The 24321-nt window shown below is 46.0% G+C and overlaps 1 protein-coding gene across 3 annotated transcripts in view; it reads right to left on the bottom strand.

Moving 5' to 3' along the window:
- Nucleotides 1–754: 754 nt before the first annotated feature.
- LOC115173758 (cAMP-dependent protein kinase inhibitor alpha) overlaps nucleotides 755–24321 on the bottom strand; it is a 28986-nt gene continuing 5419 nt past the window's right edge. For 2 of the 3 annotated variants that reach the window (XM_029732127.1, XM_029732125.1), the window contains exons 2-3: nucleotides 3825–4000; nucleotides 755–3614 (exon numbers count right to left, since the gene is read on the bottom strand). In XM_029732127.1, coding sequence (XP_029587987.1) covers nucleotides 3532–3614; nucleotides 3825–3969 — 228 coding nt within the window. In that variant the 5' untranslated portion in view covers nucleotides 3970–4000 and the 3' untranslated portion in view covers nucleotides 755–3531. Of the gene's footprint in view, nucleotides 3615–3824; nucleotides 4001–10934; nucleotides 11232–24321 lie in introns of those variants that run through there. The other variant, XM_029732126.1, reaches the window with a different exon arrangement.

The following is a 24321-nucleotide window of genomic DNA, read 5'->3' as shown; positions in this document are numbered from 1 at the left end:
AGGTAATAGATGGGTGATGCTTTTATTGTTGTCTATATTTTGTATGGTTGTGTCTGTGTTCATTGCTGTGTCTGTGTTGGCTGATGTAATCAAAACAGACAGACAGGCCGGCAGACATGCAAGAAGGCAGTCAGACAGACAGGAAATAGAGGTGTTAGATCCTAGCAGAACATATTAACTTTCTAGACTAGAGCAATCATCAGGACAACACAGGGTGTCAGCAACTTAACACTCAGCATCCAACCATTTTCATTGGTTGTGATGAAAATTATATTTGATGGATTGTGGGCGAACCATGCATGTGCAGTAGTAGTCTAACATGCTCTAGGTATTTGACAGTCAATGAGTTCAGACAGAAAATATTTGTGTTCGATCTGGTTACGCCTCTTATTCCAGACAATGTCTCTTCGTGCCCCAGACATAACAAAGAGACTCTCACATCAAGCCGACATGCTTAAGTCTGGATGGTTTGTGAGGAAATGGCTCCCCCTGGTGGACACACAGTAGTATATTATATTACACTACCACACAGCATCACTGACAAGCTGCTTGTAATGTCTTTGGAACCAGTTTGGTCCAGTGGGTGTTTAACTAAAATAATGACATTTTCCAACTAGGTATCTAGGTGATCCAATATACTTTACAATATGCTCAACAGAATGTTACTCCTGGGTTTGCAGCAGGACTGAAGTATTCCAAGACTGAAGTTGTAGAACCACCGCTGGCGTCGAAGAAAAACACCCAACACCAATAATCTATGTAAAGATTTGTGGATTTATTATGGCATGTTGCCTACCCACCTGACAGAATCGACATGTGGAATTATGCTAACGAAAAATGTACTGCACATACCACCACTAAGAACAGATGACACTACGAGACACACCTCAGATTTTTCCTCCCCATAGAATAAACATTTACCTTGAGTTATTACATGAACGATTCCAGTAATCAGTGCAGTGCATTACGAATTAGAGCCTCAGCTGCTTGCGTTTGAGACAAAACCATACATAGATACCCACAGCCCAAACATTTCATAGAAAGACAATTGATAATACAGAATGTTCATTCTCTTGTGTTGTAGAGTGAATGTTTGTTCACTATACGAATATGCACATATAGTGAATAAACTCTTCCATGTGTAATAGCACAATATATACAACAGCAGTGTAATAACTGGTATTATGTACTGTGTTAAACAGTATATATATTGGCATTACTAAGTACTGTATATGTCAGTCCTTCTGTTCACCGTGCATCTGGTCCCCAGTGTTCATATTCATACTGTATCATCAGTCTACTGTTCACCGTGCATCTGGTCCCCAGTGTTCATATTCATACTGTATCATCAGTCTGCTGTTCACCGTGCATCTGGTCCCCAGTGTTCATATTCATACTGTATCATCAGTCTACTGTTCACCGTGCATCTGGTCCCCAGTGTTCATATTCATACTGTATCATCAGTCTGCTGTTCACCGTGCATCTGGTCCCCAGTGTTCATATTCATACTGTATCATCAGTCAGTTGCGATCATGCATTTTTAGCTCTATTGTTTTGATGAGTAAGAGATAGAAGTCCTCTCAGACCGGCAGCGTAATGCAGGCACGGACTGGCCATAGGGCAGTTCGGGAAAATGCCAGATGGTCCATCTTTAGCCAAGTGGGCTTGTCTAAATTGTTGTTTTTTTTCCGCAGAATGACCATTATTTGGCTAACAATAGGGGCCTCCAGGGAAAAAAAAGGGCCTGTGTGTAACAAATGCCGGGGCTGATTTGTGGTCCCAGTCCGTCAGTGGCTGAGTGGAGCAGAAGGAGGCAGAAAGGATGCTGCCATCTCCAGACGTGATGCAACACTTTGGTGGCGGTGTTGCTTGGTGCTTGCTCCCATGCCCAGACCACAGGCATATGCCGACCACACTGGGAAACATGTGCACAAGCGTTCCATCTCCAAGGCCTTGCTGTGGGTGTGGGTGGTATTCGTCTTTGAGCGTATACATCGGTAACATTGCATTTAGTAGTATTCTGGTTATAAATGTGACATTTCTCCGTACTGTACACACCTGGTAGGCATGTATTTTACTAAACTAAAAAAAATAGGTGTTTTCATGTATGTGTCAATAGCCCAAATACTGTTGAACAGCACTTAACACAGAGCTATAGAACACAACAAAACAGCTTTCCATGTGAACTGCTATCAGGCACATTTTCAGAGGAGTCTGGGAAAATAGAAAGCCTTTTAACGAAAGGCAGCCTTGAGCTGAATAGATTAACACATCAGCAGTTGTCACATGCTGTTTTTTTCAACCATAACACCAATGTTACAAGAGTGTATACACCCTTATGCTATTCTAGCCAAAGTGTGTTTCCATAGCTAGTGCTGACACTGAGGACTTGTGAAGAGCAGAATCAACAACCTCTGCATTATCCAAACAGCAGCTTTGTGAGGTGTTAAAGTTCACAGTGAGCCATTGTTACATAAATGCCATCTGAAAAGTACCAGCGGCCTGGCTTTGGCCCCAAGTGAGAGCAGGTCCGCTGGAGCCATGGCCCAGTGAGACACGGGTGCCGGCCCATGTAGATGGAAACAGAAAAGTCTGAGCCTACACCGAGATAAATCCGGGATAGAAATACACCAACAGCAGAGGAGCGTTTAACAGTACATGGTTGGCAGTGAGAAACCATTTTAGGTTGATGTCAGGAATGTTTAAAAGACAGGGATTGGATTGTCCTCCTACTCATAACATTAGCTTTAGCTTCTAGCTAACCTTTGCAAATAAACACAACACTTCAGGTCACAATCACATCAGTCATCGTCTTCATCTCAACCCATGAGCATTATAGCCCCATTGGTTGTCATCAAAACCATTAACAACGTTTAAAACCCCATATATGCTGTACACACCACGCTGCCATCCGTATTAAAGTCTCAGATCTGAGTTCATGCTTACATCAAATGTCTGTGTGAAAGAGGAAGCCAGCTCCCCCTTGTTATACAGTTAACTCACTCTCCCCTCGTTCTTCAAACATTTCCAGTACATTATAATACATTATCACCTTATATCTTCCAGAATGATCAGAAAGCTCAGAACCATATAGGCCACTAGGATCCGCCCATCGTCCTACCTGTAATAGACATCAGCAGGAAATTTGACATTTGACATTTTTTCCACTTGAGACTTCTCCGTTTTGCACAACAGTATATAATCAGCGTATGTCCTTTGTTTCTCATGGCAGTGTGTGTGGGAGTAGAGGTGATCTGTCCACCCCCACACACACACCCACAAACACCAACGCTTTTCTTAAGTCTTTTCAGATTGTGTGATAAGAGACAGTTCTCTGTCCATCCTTCTAACCTTCTCTCCCACCCTTTCTCCGCTCATCCCTCTCTGCAGCTCAGCTGCTGTTCAAACAGGCCCACCACTCCTTCATGGGTCTTTCTGTATCGTCCTACCCATCCATTCCTCTTCTGCAGTTATCTCATCAGCCTCACAAGAGGTAAACATTGGGGCTAGTTAGACCCCCACCAGGTAGCCTTATGATCCCTCATTCCCCTCAGAGCTCTCTGGAGGGGGTGGGGCCTCCTCCGCCGTGGGAGACTGGGCTTCTCCCTGAACATCTAGACACAGAGAGACAGACACAGAGAGACAAACACATAGGACTGCAGTTAGTTATCATTTTTCACCTAATTTCATCTTTATTTAACCAGGAAAGACCCGTGGGGTTAAAAGCCTCTTTGCGAAGACAACCTGGAACCTGGCCATGAGACAGTGGTTGTGTGGTGGAGCTTCATGGATTTGAGTCAGGCTGTCAGGCTAAGCTAACCCACCTGTGAGGTTGAGCTCGGCCAGTTTGAGTGGAAGGTCAGTGGGGTTGACCCCAGCCGGTGACCCCAGGATGTCAGGTAGGGCGTTCCTTCTCCCCGAGCGACCCGAGGATGCAAAGTCCAGCTTGGGCTCTACCACTTCCGTCATCTCCTCAGGATCAGAACCCTGTAACTGCTGCCTGGGAGAGGGGGAAGAGAGAGACAGTAAATCAATTATATATTCACACCCAAAAGTTTTACTGCTCAGATCACATGGTCAGGATCAACTATTTTCTAGTGCCGTTTTTGTCCACTGGAGGGAGTCCTTGTAATATCATGACAACAGATTTCTTACTTGTTTTTTTGCACAGCTAAAGTATTTATTTCTATTTGTGTCAACAACTAAAAACAAGATAAAATCTCATAGGCCATTTACTTTGTAATGTTCCACCTCAGATAGCACAGGGCTGTTTTCATCAGACATGATGCAGCTCAGATGGCCCTGATCCATTTGCTAGTTTCATCTGGAGCATGGCTAGACACAAGAAGAGCTTTCTCTTTCTACATACTGGCTGCCTGTGTGTCTGTCTGTCTTTTCTCGTGGTGACTGCTGTAGTTGGGGAGTCTGTTTTGAATGCTCTGGGCTACACAAGTGACAGGCAGAATTACATCCCATGTCTCACACTCTTATTGGCATGCACACAGACACACCAGGGTTGGGCTCAATTCAGAACTTTGGAATTGACTCCCATTCAACTCATGAGTTGAAATTCTAATTAAATTGGCCACACTCTGCAGGATGTAGAATTTGAATATAAGTGGCAGGATGAATTATTTAATTCAGTGCAATTCAAATAAATGACATTCAGTGTCACGTCTGCTCCCTCTCCGGCCTCTAGGTCATCAGGCTGCTGATTATCCCACAGACCTGTCACCATCATCTCGCGCACCTGCGCCTCGTGACCCTCACCTGGACTCCATCACCTCCCTGATTATCTTCCCTATATCTGTCCCTCCCCTTGGTTCTTTCCTCAGGTGTTATTGACTCTGTTTTCATGTCGGTGCGTTGTTTGTGTTTTGTGTTCATTGTATTTTATTTATTAAAAACACACTCCCTGAACTTGCTTCCTGACTCTCAGCGCACTCGTTACACTCAGTCATAAAGCATGAGTTAACAGGTCTGACAGGTCTCACTTCCAGATACCAATTATATATATATATATATATACACACACACACACACACACACACACACACACACACACACACACACACACACACACACTCTCTTTTAACCTTAGAATAACCAATTATATTTCCACCAACCATTTCATTTGTTTGGCTTCTTTTTGAAGGCCTCAGGGTAAACTTCAAGGTTAAACTAATGGGAAATGTAGTATTTAACCCCATATTGAACAAAATGTAAGTGATTCATGAAATATAATAACAGAATATTCGCATACAGGTTTTGTTTTCCTTGATCATTAATTTTAACAGTTTGACCTGAAAATCAATTGATTCAACAATATTGTATGTGCATGTATATAACAACCGGTTTGATGTACAAGATTTATTAGGTACACCATCCCGTTCACGAAAATGGATCGCTCTTTTTAGCGATCCATTTCACGCTATATAAAGCAGGCAGACAGCCATCGAGTCATCCAGTTAATGTTTGACTGAACGTTAAAATGGGCAAAACACGTGATCTAAGCGACTTTGAGCGTGGTATGATCGTTGGTGCCAGGTGCACCGGTTCCACTATCTAAGAAACGGCCGGCCTCCTGGGTTGATGGAGAATGGTGTTCAATTTCATTCAAATGTTGTATCCTGTTTACTACTTCAAAATTAAATAAAAATTCAAGAATTGAATTTGAGGCATTCTCAATTAAATTGAGCCCAACCCTGACACACACACACACACACACACACACACAACAACAGCACAATGTGCACATGCATTTCTACACACATTTCTTACCAATATATGCACACACAAATGCACACATCGAGCTGCTGTTTCTATGGCAACGGATGAAAAAACACCTCTGGTAAGCAAACATGAGTCCAAACGACCCATTCCCTCTTCTATCTCTCCCTCTATGTCTCCGCCAGTATTCAGTTCTCTTGAAATAACCCACTGTCTTTAGTAGAATCCCAGTCTCTGTCTCAACAACCATATTGAGGGGCCACACACACACACACACACCTCTTCCATATCACCGGTCACATGTTGACTGGTGTCAGGTAAACCCTGCCATAGGGTGGGAGGATTGGTAAGTCAACATAATGTCAATGTCAACATAATGACACAGCAGTTATGATTGTTCTGACGTGGGTAAGGAGATGTGTGCATGCACAAGACGGCCCTTTGTCAACAGTTGTTATCGCTCTCACTTCACACTGCTTGCCTTCTATCTTTCTCTCTCTCCCTGCTCCTCCACTTGTAGATCACTCCCACTCATCCTGTCCTTGTCTCCCTACACAATTTTATTTAACCTTCATTTAACTAGGCTAGTCAGTTAAGAACAAATTCTTATTTACAATATCTCATGTAGAATCTCTCCCTCTTGTACTCGACCCCGGCCTATTTCATAACAAAAATAACGATTTTTAGTTTCATATTGAGTTTTTCTCCAACTGAAATTGCTTTACATTCAATAGGATACTAGATAGCTCACCCCAGGCACTTCAGTAGAGTACTACAACAACACATCACATTCCCAGGCTTTTCAATTGGCACCCACTACAGAGAGACAGTAGGGGGTCGATGTGATTGTGTGTGTGTATGGTGTGTGTGTGTGTGTTAAGCTCTGTCCTCTGTCTCCAGCATGTTAAGAGTGTGTGTAGGTGTCCAGGGAGGCAGGACAGTTTCTTCCTCTTCCCTTCTCAGGCCTCCGCATGTTGAGCTGCTCTTTGTGTGGCCCTTCGAGCCTCCAGAAGCAGGGAAGACAAGCTGCAATTAGCATTGACAGGTCTACAGCTGCCTTCATGGCTGTGTTGATTACAGGAGAGGCCTGTCTCTGTCTGCCTGCTGAACACATAAGACACATTACAGGAAAGGCCTGTCTCGGTCTGCCTGCTGACCACATTACAGGCAGGCAAGAGACAACAGGACTGAGAGGTGGGCCAAGCAGGACCATCATGCACTGGTGAAGGCTGACAGACAGAGACAGACAGGAATACAGACTCCAAACAGGTCTACTGCTCTACAGAGATGTTTGTGTTATCCAGAGCTGGCTGGCTGGCAAACAGACTCCAAACAGGTCTACTGCTCTCTAGAGATGTTTGTGTTATCCAGAGCTGGCTGGCTGGCAGACAGACTCCAAACAGGTCTACTGCTCTCTAGAGATGTTTGTGTTATCCAGAGCTGGCTGGCAGACTCCAAAAAGGTCTACTGCTCTCTAGAGATGTTTGTGTTATCCAGAGCTGGCTGGCAGACTCCAAACAGGTCTACTGCTCTCTAGAGATGTTTGTGTTATCCAGAGCTGGCTGGCAGACTCCAAACAGGTCTACTGCTCTGCAGAGATGTTTGTGTTATCAAGAGCTGGCTGGCAGACAGACTCCAAACAGGTCTACTGCTCTCTAGAGATGTTTGTGTTATCCAGAGCTGGCTGGCAGACTCCAAACAGGTCTACTGCTCTCTAGAGATGTTTGTGTTATCCAGAGCTGGCTGGCAGACTCCAAACAGGTCTACTGCTCTCTAGAGATGTTTGTGTTATCCAGAGCTGGCTGGCAGACATACACACAGGAAATAGGTCTGCTCTGCAGAGATGTTTGTCTTAGCCAGGGATGGCTGCTTCAGATGTGTATCAGACCACAATCTAGGGCAATCGATGACAGTTGAAAAGGAATATCTTATGTTACTGTATAAATCAGGACTATAGTTTTTTTCCGTAACCTATTCTAACCATGGATCACTTTTCAACCAAACCTGACTAATGCACAACATCTGCAGCGGAGGCTTAGGATAATGACCCCACTAGGTCTTGGTTGGGAGGGATCATTCTGTATAGAAATGGTGACCTATACAATACATAGGCTTGTCTCATCATGTAACGCCCTGGCCATAGAGAGGGGTTTTTGTTCTTTATTTTGGTTAGGCCAGGGTGTTACATTGGGTGGGCGTTCTATGTTCCTTTTTCTATGTTTTTGTATTTCTTTGTTTTGGGCCGTGTGTGTGTGTGTGTGTGGCTCCCAATCAGGCACAGCTGAAGCTCGTTGCTGCTGATTGGGAGTCACACATAAGGAGCATGTTTTTCCTTTGGGTTTGTGGGTAATTGTTTCTGTCAGTGTTTTTGTACCAGACAGGACTGTTTGCTGTCGGTTTACTCTTTTCTTGTTTTGTATAGTGTTCATGTTGTTTACATTAAATTCTAATAATGAACACTAACTCCGCTGCACCTTGGTCCACTTCTTCAGACGACGGCCGTTACAGAATTACCCACCACCAAGGGACCAAGCAGCGGAAGAGGGAGGTCCGGTCAATGGAGGAGACGCCGGCCAGCAGACGGGGTCGCTGGCGTCGGTCGAGGAAGCCCGGAAGACACCCCCAAGAAAATTTTTGGGGGGGGCTAATGGGGTGGTCCGGAAGGGCAGAGGAGGAGCCCAGACCACTGCTCTCGTGGGGGATGACGGCAGAGGAAGAGACGGAGATGAGGTGGTTTATTGAGGACCTGCTGAAGGAAGATCTGGAGGAGGAGCCATGGGATGCGGAGTTGCGCGCTGTGTCGCCAGTGCGTCCGCACAGCCCGGTGCGTCCGGTGGACATGCCCAGCACATGCCGTGCTAGGAAGGGCATCCAGCCAGGACGAGTGGCAAAACCGGCTCCACGCTTCAGTTCACCAGTGCGTGTTCACAGTCCTGTCTGGCCCGTCCCTGCTCCCCGCACCAAGCCCAAGGTGCGTGTCCCCAGCCCTGCCAGTCAGCAGTCGTCAGAGCTGCCCGCCAGTCAACAGTCGTCGGAGCTGCCCGCCAGTCAACAGTCGTCGGAGCTGCCCGCCAGTCAACAGTCGTCGGAGCTGCCCGCCAGTCAACAGTCGCCAGAGAGGTCAGACTGCGCTGAACTGCCGGAGTGGCCAGACTGCGCTGAACTGCCGGAGTGGCCAGACTGCGCTGAACTGCCGGAGTGGCCAGACGTGCGGAACTGCCGGAGTGGCCAGACTGCGCGGAACTGCCGGAGTGGCCAGACTGCCCCGACCTGCCGGAGTGGCCAGACTGCCCCGACCTGCCGGAGTGGCCAGACTGCCCCGACCTGCCGGAGTGGCCAGACTGCCCCGACCTGCCGGAGTGGCCAGACTGCCCCGACCTGCCGGAGTGGCCAGACTGCCCCGACCTGCCGGAGTGGCCAGACTGCCCCGACCTGCCGGAGTGGCCAGACTGCCCCGACCTGCCGGAGTGGCCAGACTGCCCCGACCTGCCGGAGTGGCCAGACTGCCCCGACCTGCCGGAGTGGCCAGGGACGCCCGCCAGCCCGGTGAGTCCTGTGCCTACGCCTAGGGCCAGGCCTCTGTCATGTCTCCCCAGCCTGGTGAATCCTGGGTCAGTTCCGTCAGAGCAGCCAGGGTCGCCCGCCAGCCAGGCGCAACCATCGCCGCCCGCCAGCCGGGCGCAGCCAGGGTCGCCCGCCAGCCGGGCGCAACAAGGGTCGCCCGCCAGCCAGGCGCAACCATCGCCGCCCGCCAGCCGGGCGCAACCATCGCCGCCCGCCAGCCGGGCGCAACCATCGCCGGCCGCCAGCCGGGCGCAGTCAGTGTCGCCCACCAGACCTTCGGCGCGGCCAGGTGCGCCACCGAAGAGGGCGACGTCAAGGGTGGAGCAGAGGCCACGTCCCGCACCTGAGCCGCCGCCGTAAGAAGGCCCACCCGGACCCTCCCCTTCAGAGTCAGGTTTTGCGGCCGGAGTCCGCACCTTTGGGGGGGGTACTGTAACGCCCTGGCCATAGAGAGGGGTTTTTGTTCTTTATTTTGGTTAGGCCAGGGTGTTACATTGGGTGGGCGTTCTATGTTCCTTTTTCTATGTTTTTGTATTTCTTTGTTTTGGGCCGTGTGTGTGGCTCCCAATCAGGCACAGCTGAAGCTCGTTGCTGCTGATTGGGAGTCACACATAAGGAGCATGTTTTTCCTTTGGGTTTGTGGGTAATTGTTTCTGTCAGTGTTTTTGTACCAGACAGGACTGTTTGCTGTCGGTTTACTCTTTTCTTGTTTTGTATAGTGTTCATGTTGTTTACATTAAATTCTAATAATGAACACTAACTCCGCTGCACCTTGGTCCACTTCTTCAGACGACGGCCGTTACACATCAGACAACCTCTGTGGTGTGTACTGTGTATTAGACACAATACTAATGCCAGGTAATATTAAAGCCCTCGATTGAATGACGAGTAGGTCAAGGGTTGTTTACAACACTGCTATTAAAGCATAGCGAGTTGAATAGGCTGCTGACAGGGAATGTCTTCCTTCCTTTATGTAGATCAAAGACCAGGATACACTAACACTAGAATTAAAGGAATAAATAATAAATTGTGAAAAATGCTCACAGGGACTTTAATTAACTGCATTTCCCTCTATAATCAAGTTTAAAATAGTTATTTTGAAACATGATTGCTATCCAACAGCTCTGTAAAATTACCACACAGATAAAATGGTTCCTTGTACACACTTTCTACTTGCTTTAATGACCCTGTCATTCATGTGTTTTCTTGTTTTACCTGGTTATGTCACGTCCTGGCCAGTATAAGGTTAATTGTTTTGTAGTTTGGTCAGGACGTGGCAGAGGGTATTTGTTTTATGTGGTTCAGGGTGGTGTGTTTTGTTAAAAGGGTGTTTGATTTAGTAATTCCGGGTTTTGGTTTATGTTTAGGTATTTCTATGTGGAGTCTAGTGAGTGTATGTCTATGTTTGGTTAATTGGGGTTGGGACTCTCAGTTGAAGGCAGGTGTTGTCTATCTGCCTTTGATTGAGAGTCCCATATAGTAGGGTGTGTTTGTGTTTGGTATTTGTGGGTGATTGTTCTGTGTTGAGCCTTAGGCTTTGCCAGACTGTTTGTTGTTCGTTTGTTAGTTCTCGTGTTTTTGTTATTTTTGTATTCATTTTTTTGAAAATAAATAATCATTTAAGATGAGCATACACATACCTGCTGCGTTTTGGTCCTTCACCGACGACAACCGTGACAGGTTAATATCCTGGAGAAAAATCATACAGGATCTATCATCTGATCTCCTGAGCTTAACACCATCCATTCAGACACTCTCAGTCACAAGTCATTTTGAGTCACAAAATAGAACCTAAAATGAACGGCAATGGCAGAGCTTTGGATTTCATGCATTTCTGATCCGAGATAGAGACTGAAAGATGACCTATTCAATATGGGACCTTAGTGACTGAATGTAAAAGGCTCTCGATGAGAGTCAGTGTACCGTTTTAAATGCAAGGGCCTTGTATATGGGAGGTCAGTGCTCTTTCCAGCAGAGGGTCTTTTCAGCACCATGGACAGTGATATAGAGATGTGGCCTGGGCAGCTGCTAGCCAGTCAGTCAGTGTGTCCTATGCATACAGTCAGTCAGCCAGTCTCATGCATGCATGGCACCACATTTAGCTCAGTTGGTAGAGCATGGTGTTTGCAACGCATGGTGTTTGCAACGCCAGGGTTGTGGGTTCGATACCCACGGGGGGCCAGTACGGGGAAAAAATATATATAATGTATGAAATGAAATGTAAGTCGCTCTGGATAAGAGTGTCTGGTAAATTACTAAAATGTAAAAAATGTAAATGTAATGCATATAGACAGACAGCCAGACAGACAGACAGTGTCCCATGCATACAAGTTCTACAGGGCCTGGTCAGTCTGTTTCAATTCAACACTTGGAGTGTGTGAGAGAAAGAGAGAGAATGAAAGAGAGAGAGGGAGAGATAGAAAGAGAGAGAGAAAGAAAGAGAGTGATAGAGAGAGTAGTGCTGGTAAGGTCACAATCCTAGCAGAGACCTAGCTCTACACCCAACACCAGAGCAACGTGTAAATGAGATGAGGGGGGAAACCTCACCTCCACGTAGAGGTGTGGAGACAGGAGGTATTTTCAGCATCTCACCTCAGTAAAATACAATTTTCAGTTTCCTACCTCACTTTTTTTCTGTATTTTTTCTATCAGTCCTCTTCTGTCTTTTTCTATCAGTTTTTTATCAGTCATTCAGCACTCAGCCTTTTACTTTCCCCATTTTGTGCTTTAGTCATTATTCTTGTCTCTCAAACTCTCTTTATTACCACCAAGGCACAAAGCATAATTACAAATCATTTGTATACTGCAAATTGACCGCAAGAAGCCCAAACAAATATAATATTTGATTAAAACATAATAATTTCAAACCTTGCTTACATTTGTATACGATCACATACAGTACCAGTCAAAAGTTTGGACACACCTACTCATTCAAGGGTTTTTCTTTATTTGTACTATTTTCTACATTGTAGAATAATAGTGAAGACATCAAAACTATGAAATAACATATGGAATCATGTAGTAACCAAAAAAGTGTTAAACAAATCAAAATATATTTTATATTTGAGATTTTTCAAAGTAGCCACCTTTTGCCTTGATGACAGCGTTGCACACTCTTGGCATTCTCTCAACCAACTTCATGAGGTAGTCACCTGGAATGCATTTCAATTAACAGGTGTGCCTTGTTAAAAGTTCATTTGTGGAATTTAATTCCTACTTAATGTGTTTGAGCATTAATTAAGGTAGTAGGGGTGGTATACAGAAGATGGTATTTTACCAAATAGGGCTAAGTCCATATTATGGCAAGAACAGCTCAAATAAGCAAAGAGAAAATGACAGTCCATCATTACTTTAAGACATGAAGGTCAGTCAATACGAAATATTTCAAGAACTTTGAAGGTTTCTTCAAGTGCAGTCACAAAAACCATCAAGCTCTATGATGAAACTGGCTCTCATGAGGACTGCCACAGGAAAGGAACCCAGAGTTACCTCTGCTGCAGAGGATAAGTTCATTAGAGTTACCAATCTCAGAAATTGCAATCCAAATAAATGCTTCACAGAGTTCAAGTAACAGATACATCTCAACATCAACTGTTCAGATGAGACTGCGTGAATCAGGCCTTCATGGTCGAATTTCTGCAAAGAAACCACTATTAAAGTACACCAATAAGAAGAAGAGACTTGCTTGGGCCAAGTAACATGACCAATGGAAATTAGACCGGTGGAAATCTGACCTTTGGTCTGATGAGTCCAAATGTGACATTTTTGGTTCCATCGTTGTGTCTTTGTGAGATGCAGAGTAGGTGAACGGATGGTCTCCGCATGTGTGGTTCCCACCGTGAAGCATGGAGGAGGAGGTGTGATGGTGTGGGGGTGCTTTGCTGGTGACACTGTCAGTGATTAATTTAGAATTCAAGGCACACTTAACCAGCATGGCAACACTGTCACACCCTGATCTGTTTCACCTGTTTTGTGCTTGTCTCCCCTCCCCACCAGGTGTCTCCCATTTTCCCCCATTATCCCGTGTACTTATAACTGTGTTTTCTGTTGGTCTGTTGCCAGTTCGTCTTGTCTTGCCAAGTCTTACCAGCGTGTTTTCCCGTATCTTTAGTTTCTGTTTTCTTGACTTCCAGGTTCTGACCATTCTGCCTGCCCTGACCCTTAGCCTGCCTGCCGTTCTGTTCCTGATTGACACTGCCTTGGATTATTGACATCTGCCTGCCCTTGACCTGCCGTTTTCCTGCACCCTGTTTTGTAATAAAAATCTCAGTTTCTAACGGTCTGCATCTGGGTCTTATCCTGAGTCGTGTTAGTACGAACTGGCCATGACTGACCCAGCAGACTCGGACCAGCGCCGCAATGCCATCTCCTTCAGTGGAACCACCATTGGAAGACACAAGGAGTTACTTCAAAATCTTATTGAAGGATTCCAGACCTTGGCAGAACGCAATACATTGCGGGAGCAATACCATGGATTGTCTATTAGGCAGTCAGCCACAACAGTTCGACACATTCCTTCATGGATTATCGGAGGAGGATAAAGACGAGCTTGGGAGCTGCCCATGGATCTCGACTCTCTCATCACCTTGACCATACAGATCGTTTTAGCGGCTACGGGAACGTAGGAGGGAGAGGAGGTCTGTTGCCAGTCATACTCTCTCGTCCAAGGATCCCACTTCGCCGCCGAGGAATCCCAGAAGTCCCTGGCATCTACATTACCGAGAGAATCCGAGGTTACCCGTCGCCGCCTGCACTGTGTGTGCTCAGAATAAGACTCCACGGCAAGCACCGGCTGGCCTCCTTCAACCACTCCCTGTTCCTCACAACCCCTGGTCCTATATATCCCTGGACTTCGTCACTGGTCTCCCTCCAACAGATGGCAACACCTCTATCCTTACGGTGGTGGATAGGTTTTCCAAAGCAGTCCATTTCATTCCCCTTCCCAAGTTACCCTCAGCCAAGGAATTGGCCCAGCTTATGTTGCAGCACGTCTTCCGGATCCATGGACTTCTGGTGGACATGGTCTCTGATCACAGTCCTCAGTTCTCATCCCGGTTCTGGAAGGTATTTTGGATCATCATTGGGTCGTCGGCCAGCCTGTCCTCCGATTTTCACCCCCAGTCTAATGGCTAGTTGGAGCGGGCCAATCAGGACCTGGAGACGGCTCTTTGTTGCCTTGTCTCCAACAACCCCACCACCTGGAGCCAGCAACTCGTGTGGGTGGAACACGCCTGCAACACCCTTCCCTGCGTGGCCACTGGTCTCTCGCCCTTTGAGTGTTCCATGGGATATCAGCCTCTGCTCTTCCCTGAGCAAGAGGTCAGCATACCCTCAGCCCAGATGTTTCTGTGCTAGCTGCTAGGGGAAATTATGTGTACAAAGCCAACACAGCCATCTGAAGTTACTGTTTAATAAATGATGCTAGGGATTACTGCTTTCTCTATTTATAGTTTCCTCCTCATGCTCTTGACTATTGTTCCAGTGCCTCTTTCTTCCCTTTCTCCTCTCCTCCTCTCTGTGACTTATTATAAAGCTTAATGTGTTCTACTGGCTGCCATGGTAACTGCAGCGTTGCAATCAACCTCTCCATATGATGGGAAGGTGGAAACACTAAGAGAAACAAAGAGGGAGAGAATGAGAGAGCGAGGGAAGGAAGGAGAGCGGGGGGAGAATGAGAGACAGAGAGGGAGAATGAGACATCGTCTGTTTGTTTACACTGACTGGTTGTCCTTTGTTTCAGGGGATTCATGCATGTCAGATTATTTTGACTGTCTGTTGGGTGAAGCCCAATCAATATTGCATCTTTCAAAAAAACTGTTTTCTCCAGTGCATTCACAGAGAGAAAGACAGGAGGAAGAGAGGTAGACAGATCCAGCGAGACAGCTCGATCACACCCCCCAGACTGTCACGACTTCCGCCGAAGTCGGCTCCTCTCCTTGTGCGGGCGGCGTTCGACGTCACCGGATTTCTAGCCATCGCCACTCCATTTTTCATATATCCATTTGTCATATATCCATTTGTCTTGTCTTGTTTCCATACACACCTGGTTTTCATTTCCCCAATTAAGCTACTTGTATTTAACCCTCTGTTTCCCATCATGTTGCTGTGGTGTCTTTTTACACACTTTACTTTGTTATGTTCCGTGTTTTTGTGCGCATTTGATTTATGTTGTGCTCTCGTCTTGGAACTTTAATAAAGTGCGCCTGTTTACATCACGTTACTCTCCTGCACCCGACTTCGCCTCTTTTACATACGCTGACACAGACTCACAAGTCCCAGTATACCTCTCTCTCTCTCCACTGATCCCCAGAACCTTTACACAGCATCTCGCTCCTCTCGTGTTTCATAAGCTAAGCACTCAGACAAAGACACATCAGAGAAGACTTTCATTTGGTGGATCTCTCACCCAGGAGATCTTAAAAGCTGAAAGTGACTGTTCTTCTAGCTACCTGGTTGTGAGCCACCTCTAGCTACAACTTAACAAGTCAAATCAACGTTTATTTGTCATGTGCCCCAAATACAACAGGTGTAGACCTTACAGTGAAATGCTTACTTACAGGCTCTAACCAATAGTGCAAAAAAGGTATTAGGTGAACAATAGGTAAGTAAAGAAATAAAACAACATTTAAAAAGACAGGCTATATACAGTAGCGAGGCCATAAAAGTAGTGAGGCTACATACAGACACCAGTTAGTCAGGCTGATTGAGGTAGTATGTACATGTAGATATGGTTAAAGTGACTATGCATATATGATGAACAGAGAGTAGCAGTAGCGTAAAAGAGGGGTTGGCGGGTGGTGGGTGGCGGGACACAATGCAGATAGCCCGGTTAGCCAATGTCCGGGAGCACTGGTTGGTCGGCCCAATTGAGGTAGTATGTACATGAATGTATAGTTAAAGTGACTATGCATATATGATAAATAGAGAATTGCAGCAGCGTAAAAGAGGAGTTGGGGGGGGCACACAATGCAAATAGTCCGGGTAGCCATTTGATTACCTGTTCAGGCGTCTTATGGCTTGGGGGTAAAAACTGTTGAGAAGCCTTTTTGTCCTAGACTTGGCACTCCGGTACTGCTTGCCATGCAGTAGTAGAGAGAATAGTCTATGACAATTTTTAGGGCCTTCCTCTGACACCGCCTGGTGTAGAGGTCCTGGATGGCAGGCAGTTTAGCCCCAGTGATGTACTGGGCTGTACACACTACCCTCTGTAGTGCCTTGAAGTCAGAGCAATTGCAGTACCAGGCAGTGATGCAACCAGTCAGGATGCTCTCAATGTTTCAGCTGTAGAACCTTTTTGAGGATCTCAGGACCCATGCCAAATCTTTTTAGTTTCCTGAGGGGGAATAGGCGTTGTCGTGCTTCAAGACTGTCTTGGTGTGTTTGGACCATTCTAGTTTGTTGTTGATGTGGACACCAAGGAACTTGAAGCTCTGAAACCTGCTCCACTTACAGCCCCGTCGATGAGAATGGGGGCGTGCTTGGTCCTCCTTTTCCTGCAGTCCACAATCATCTCTTTAGTCTTGTTTACGTTGAGGGATCGGTTGTTATTCTGGCACCACATTGTCAGGTCTCTGACCTCCTCCCTATAGGCTGTCTCGTCGTTGTCGGTGATCAGGCCTACCACTGTTGTGACATCTGCAAACTTAATGATGGTGTTGGAGTCGTGCCTGTCCATGCAGTTGTGGGTGAACAGGAAGTACAGGAGGGAACAAAGCACGCACCCCTGGGGAGCTCCAGTGTTGAGGATGAGCGTGGCAGATGTGTTGCTACCTACCCTCACCACCTGGGGGCGGCCCGTCAGGAAGTCCAGGATCCAGTTGCAGAGGGAGGTGTTTAGTACCAGGATCCTTAGCTTAGTGATGAGCTTTTAGGGTACTATGGTGTTGAACGCTGAGCTGTAGTCAATGAATAGCATTCTCACATAAGTGTTCCTTTTGTCCAGGTGGGAAAGGGCAGTGTGGAGTGCAATAGAGATTGCATCATCTGTGGATCTGTTTGGGCAGTATGCAAATTGGAGTGGGTCTAGGGTTTCTGGGATAATGGTGTTGATGTGAGCCATTACCAACGTTTCAAAGCACTTCATGGCTATGGACGTGAGTGCTATGGGTCTGTAGTCATTTCGGCAGGTTGCCTTTGTGTTCTTGGGCACAGGGACTACGGTGGTCTGCTTGAAACATGTTGGTATTACAGAATCAATCAAGGATATGTTGAAAATGTCAGTGAAGACACCTGCCAGTTGGTCAGCTCATGCCCGAAGCACACATCTTGGTAATCCATCTGGCCCTGCAGCCTTGTGTATGTTGACCTGTTTAAAGGTCTTACTCACGTCGGCTATGGAGAGCGTGATCACACAGTCGTCCGGAACAGCTGATGCTCTCATGCATGCCTCGGTGTTGCTTGCCTCGAAGCAAGCATAGTAGTGATTTAGCTCGTCTGGTAGGCTCGTGTCACTGGGCAGCTCGCGGCTGTGCTTCCCTTTGTAGTCTGTAATAGTTTGCAAGCCCTGCCACACAAGACGAGCATTGGGAGCCGGTGTAGTATGATTCAATCTTAGCCCTGTATTGACGTTTTGCCTGTTCGTCACAGAGCATAGCAGGATTCCTTGTAAGCTTCCGGGTTAGAGTCCCGCACATTGAAAGCGGCAGCTCTACCCTTTAGCTCAGTGCGAATGTTGCCTGTAATCCATGGCTTCTGGTTGGGGTATGTATGTACTGTCACTGTGGGGACGACGTCCTCGATGCACATATTGATAAAGCCAGTGACAGATGTGATGTACTCCTCAATGCCATCGGAAGAATCCCGGAACACGTTCCAGTGTGTGATAGCTAAACAGTCCTCTTCTTCATCTGACCACTTTTTTATAGACCGAGTCACAGGTGCTTCCTGCTTTAATTTTTGCTTGTAAGCAGGAATCAGGAGGATAGAGTTGTGGTCGGATTTACCAAATGGAGGGTAAGGGAGAGCTTTGTACGCGTCTCTGTGTGTGGAGTACAGGTGATCTAGAACATGTTGATAGAAATTTGGTAGAACGGATTTAAGTTTCCCTGCATTAAAATCTCCGGCCACTAGGAGCGCCGCCTCTGGGTGAGTGGTTTCCTGTTTGCTTATTTCCTTATACAGCTGACTGAGTGCGATCTTAGTGCCAGCATCTGTCTGTGGTGGTAAATAAACAGCCACGAAAAGTATAGCGGAAAACTCTAGGCAAGTAGTGTGGCCTGCAATTTATCACAATATGCTCTACTTCAGGCGAGCAAAATCTAGAGACTTCCTTAGATTTCTTGCACCAGCTGTTGTTTACAAGTATGCACAGACCACCCCCCCTCGTCTTAACGGAGTGTGCTGTTCTATCTTGCTGGTGCAGTGTATATCCCGCTAGCTGAATATCCTTGTCATCAGTCAGCCACGATTCCGTGAAACATAGGATATTACAGTTTTTGATGTCCCGTTGGTAGGATATTACAGTTTTTGATGTCCCGTTGGTAGGATATTACAGTTTTTGATGTCCCGTTGGTAGGATATTCGTGATCGTATCTCGTCTAATTTATTGTCCAATGATTGCACGTTGGCGAGCAGTATTCCCACTCGCCTTCTCCGGGTCCTGACGAGGCATCCTGCTCTTTGTCCTCTGTACCTGCGTCGCTTCGTCTTGCAAATAACGGGGATGTCTGCCCTGTCGGGTGTTGGGAGAATGTCCTGTGCGTACTGCTTGTTGAAGAAAAAATCTTTGTCTAATCCGAGGGGAGTGATCGCTGTCCTGATATCCAGAAGCTCTTTTTTGCCGTAAGATACGGTTGCAGAAACATTATGTACAAAATAAGTTACAAATAACGCAAAAAAAACCCCCACATAATAGCACAATTGGTTGGGCGCCCGTAAAATGGCTGCCATTTCTTCCGGCGCCATTTTAGTATGCCCTCAGAAAGGCGCTAAACTAAAGTGTCCACAGTAAGAACAAGTAGTTTGGCGCAAGAGAATCAATCTTCTATTCCTGTTCTTTATCCCACAATATCCAGGAGGAAAAATTGGTCATGAAACTTCATAATGACATAATTGTCAGGTTGTAACCTTATTTTTCTGGTTGAAGAGAAGTCAGACACCAGATAACAAAGACGTAGTTTTGCATTGGACAGACCAGAGGTCAGATCTTGGTTGTTATCTGGCAATCATCCCATGAACAATAAATGTTCTTGTAAACTCTGGTGATCAGCTTCAAAGAGGCACTTCTCATCTGAAATCATAACTTCTGACAGCTCTAAGAAGAAAGACTTTAACAATGATTAACTCTGGGGTCCAAAGTGTGTTCTAAGCCATAAAAATAAACTGTCAAAAACATGAGGAGTGAAGCAGAAAGAGAGAGGGTGTGTGGGCGCGTGGGAGCAGAGTGCCCTCTTGATCACCAAACCAGAGCTCCATTGTGCTCCATTCCAGAGGGTCAATCACAATGATGCATCCATGGTCTTTCAGACTCATTAGCATATTTCCAGAGGGCTTTAGAGCCAGTCTGGTCCCACTCAATAACATGGGGCCTATAGGTTCAAATACTATTTGTTTTCTTTCGAATGCTTTAGCTGCGTTTCATTGAGCGACTTCATCGACGATGTGGCAAAGGTTGACATGGCTCAAGCCTAATGAGATAGTTGAACTATTGCCCTAACGAGGAGTGGAGATGACAGAGACAAGAGGACAAGCTAGTGTTTACAGAACTAGTGCAACACTTTCCCCTCGCAAACACACCTGTTCTGTCAGCAAACTCACATTACACTCAATGCAATTGCGAGCTGCAGTATCAGGTCTCCCGTTTATTTAAAACGTTATGGTGCATTTACTCATAGCATGTGTCACTGCTAGAGTAAAATGCAACCTGAGGGTTTTATGGAGGAAAAAGGGGGTCAACAATGAGGGTGGCGACAGTGAGCTGAATCTGAGACTTGGAGAGGACAGGACAGAGAGAGAAGAGGAGAATTGGAGGGTCGGAGTCCCCAACGTGTGACAACAGTAGGAGGGCAGCATGTGCCGTTATCAACAACCAACCATCACACATCAATATTTTAGCCCACAGCCTCTTGTAAGAGTGGGTACAAGACCAGGTTGTCCCCTCCTCCACATTCCCCCATCTAAACAGACATGTAAACAGCGCTGTGCTGTGCCGTGGGTCACATCTCTTCTCTCTGCCTGGCCTGCATGTGCTTCTCTCTCTCCTACTGGACAGGGCCACGCACACACACAGAGAGAGAGAGACATGGCCCGCAGGCAGTGTCTGGCAACAGCACTGGACTGGCAGAGGGACAGTGGCACAGAAACAAAAGAGCAGAAGACACACACACACCTCTTCCCTCATCCTGTTTTTGTCAGAGATTCAAGAGGGATCTTCAGTTCACTCAACGCGAGCCCTTATGAATAAAAATAATAAAAGCCTAATTCATAGGAGCAATTGAAATCCAACTGAACCCATCATTGTGCCGGAGACCCTCTTTACAGACCCTCCATTAACCAATCTATGAAATTATCTCTTTAGAATAGATTATTGCTGCCTCGTAAACATAAACAATATGTCTTTCTGACAAACTGTTCAGGAGAGTTACAGTAAAGGTTACCACTGATCTAATAAGATCAGCCGTCGAGACTCCATCCTTATAATGATCCTGGGAGATGGAGTACATGGGTTAGATGGCACCCTACTCCCTATATAGTGCACTACTTTTATCAGAGCCCTATGGGCCTTGTTCAAAAGTAAAGGACTACATTGGGAATAGGGTGCCATTTGACATGCATGGGTCTTGTCTGAACATTCAGAATGCTAAAAGGATGAGTCTTATTGATCTGTGGATCATAGTACTTAGTGAATAAAAAAGAAACTTTGTCTTCCGAGGGAAGGCATTTCCTCTCATTCTGACGGTGTAACTACACTGTAGACACATACAGGAGATGGCTGCAGCAGGGGGATTGACATTGAGCAATCTCAGAGTGACAGGTGAGTCTGGAAGCCCTTCATTTGGAATTCCACGTAGGGAGTAATGAGTGTGTGTGCTTGTGTTTGTGCAGCCTGCTGTAAGTGGCGGCCTAGCGAGTTACAGCTGTGTGTGCAGCTGCTGTCTGTGCCCATCATCAGAGGCCTCACACACACACACAAACACACACACACACAAACACACACACACACGCTGGGGAGTGAAGGTCAGGGCAGCCTACCACAGAGAGGAAAGCAGCCAACTCATCTTCTCCTCCGTGCTGTGGAGAGGCAGAGGACTCATGTTTTCTATAATCACTGTGTCCTCTACAGTGTACCCATCAAATAGAGGATAAATATTGGTCTGATGTGCTTGCGTGTGTGTGTTAGGTTGTTATACTCTCAGTGAAATCACAGGTCCCCTGGGAGAACCTTGACTGACACATTTACCAGCGGGGGAAATGAAAACATCCATTCTGAAACTCCACCCTGTCATAGGTCACTGTAAAGGTCAACAACCTTCAGTTTCAGCCAATCACTGACTGGGTTGACATTCTTAGGTCACTAGCCTGGTCAATACAATACAGAGGAGTAATGAAATACTAGCATTTATTTATCTGCTCACAGACACGAATATGCACACACACACACACACACACACACACACACACACACACACACACACACACACACACACACACACACACACACACACCTGACAGTGGTCTAGCAACCAAGCTGACAAGGCCGAGGCCTCACATCAATGTGAATTGAATGTGTGTGTGCCCTTCACATAGGCCTACATACAGTATCATCTTCCATACAGCAACTATTGGTCTTCATAACCACCTCATATCAGACAACAGGAGGAGTATGAGGCATTAGGGATCATGTTGATGGAATGGTACCAAGAGCTACAGCTCTCTCCCTCTCTTTCTCCACACACACACTTGAGTAACACACAAAGTATCTTCCCGGCTGGCGCTGCTGAGGCGAGGTAAGCAAATAGCTGAGGTAGAAAATAGGGAATCACACAGCGTGGGCATCTGCCTCCCTACATCAGCCTCCATCACATTACATAGGAGCTCACTGAGTGGTGTGTGTGTGTGTGTGTGTGTGTGTGTGTGTGTGTGTGTGTGTGTGTGTGTGTGTGTGTGTGTGTGTGTGTGTGTGTGTGTGTGTGTGTGTGTGTGTGGCCTCCATCACATTACACAGGAGCTCACTTAGTGATGGAACCACCGCAATGAAATCAGTTAGAAGATCGAGAACCTTCACTACCACTACCATTCTATCTACAGTGCAGTCGGAAAGTATTCACACCCCTTGACTTTTTCCACGTTTTGTTATGTTACAGCTTTATTCAAAAATGGATCAAATGTTTTTCTTTTACCCCTCATCAATCTACACACAATACCCCATAATGACAAAGCAAAATCAGGTTTTTACAAATTTTTCCATCTCTCTCTACAGGACCACCCACCCAGGGCCTAGGCAGAGTGAGAGGGGGAGGCGGTAACTCATTGCCAGTCTCTTTTATAAGGGACACTCTCTGTTAAAGGCCCAATGCAGTCAACATTTTGCATCATATTCTACAACAGCTGATGAAACTAACACTGTAAAAGTGTCAAAACATCTGATCAGTGTTATTTCCTGATAGTTGCTGGTTGAAAGTAAAATCTACAGAGGACCGTCTAATCAGGAGTTTTGCATGGGCGTGAGTTTTGGCTTTCCATGGTGACACCAATATACAGTAAATTGGTTAATAGACCAATTTCAGTTTCCCCCTCCCCACTCAGACCACTCACAGACAGTCCTAGCAAAACTATTATTGCTTGAGAAATAGTTTTTTGCCAAAAAACTATTTTTGCAAATTTTTATGGAAATCTATTACAGTAAGATACTTAATGTTACCCAGAAATGTTTAATATTGATAGAAAAATGGCTGCATTGGGCCTTTAAAATGGAAGAAGACCTCCAGACGTCTTAAGAGGGCCAGATAGGCAGAAGGCTGGTGATACAGAGGAGGTAGAAACAGGAGAGAGAACAAAAGCGAGAAAGAGAGGAAGGAGGAGTTTAAGTGGTTGACAATAATAGCCTCTGTTCCGTTCTCTGAGATCCACAGAAGAGAAAATATTTTTCTCAAGCTTTATCTTGCAACTGAAATGTCACCTGAGCCTGGATTGTCCTGAGAGGAGTGAGTGAGCGGTACTGTAACAGGTCAGAGGTCACTGATCAAGTAACACAGTCAATCAGCCACTTCACTGATAAAGAACCAGCCAGAGTCATTTCACAAAGTGTGTCGCCTACTGTCCATATCTTTCATTCTATGTATATTATTCCAGTTGACCAGCTGGCCGTAATTGAGCTGTTTACCAGGTGAGACATAGTGGTTGTTGAAAGGGCTACGCCTAAAAAAAAGGAATTTCAATGTTAGTCACTTCACTTCCTGTACTACAGGAGAGAAGTCATGTCACTATGGGGGAGATGGGGCTCTCTGTCATTGTCTGATAAACCCACCCACTAGACTGACAGCAGACTACGCAGACACTGTGACGTTGGTCCCCTGGATCATTGTCCTTCTAGTTCCAAGATCTCTTTTGTGATGGATAGAAGAAAGAACAGATGATGAAAGCACTCCAGATATCCCCACATATGTAAACAGACTTAGAGAAGCACGCACACACACACAGCCACACAGAAGAGGAACAGTTCAATAAATTGCTGTCTGGTCTCATTCCAAGCCAACAGCTTTACACAGAGCATGCTTGTTTCCACCCTTTATAAGTGGGATTTTTATATTTTGTCACATGTTCATTTTCCCCTGCTGTCTGACGTTTGTCTGTCCCCAAGCCTTGGGTATGTAGACCCCCTTCAATTTTGTGTTTCTGTTGCAATTCCGTGTTACAATTTAGCCAACTGGTGTCAGATTATGTCTATGTTGTCTGCTTCATTCCATGCCATTGGCTTCAGACAGAGCAGGCTTGTATACCGATTACGGTTTTGATCCAGTTTTCTTTGTCAGACTTCAAGACATCAATTTGTCCCTGTCTGGCAGTTGTCTATCCCCAGCTTTGGGGGGA

Source organism: Salmo trutta, chromosome 34 (assembly GCF_901001165.1).
Source record: "Salmo trutta chromosome 34, fSalTru1.1, whole genome shotgun sequence".
NCBI lineage: Eukaryota > Metazoa > Chordata > Actinopteri > Salmoniformes > Salmonidae > Salmo > Salmo trutta.
This window is presented reverse-complemented; position numbering and strand designations above follow the sequence as displayed.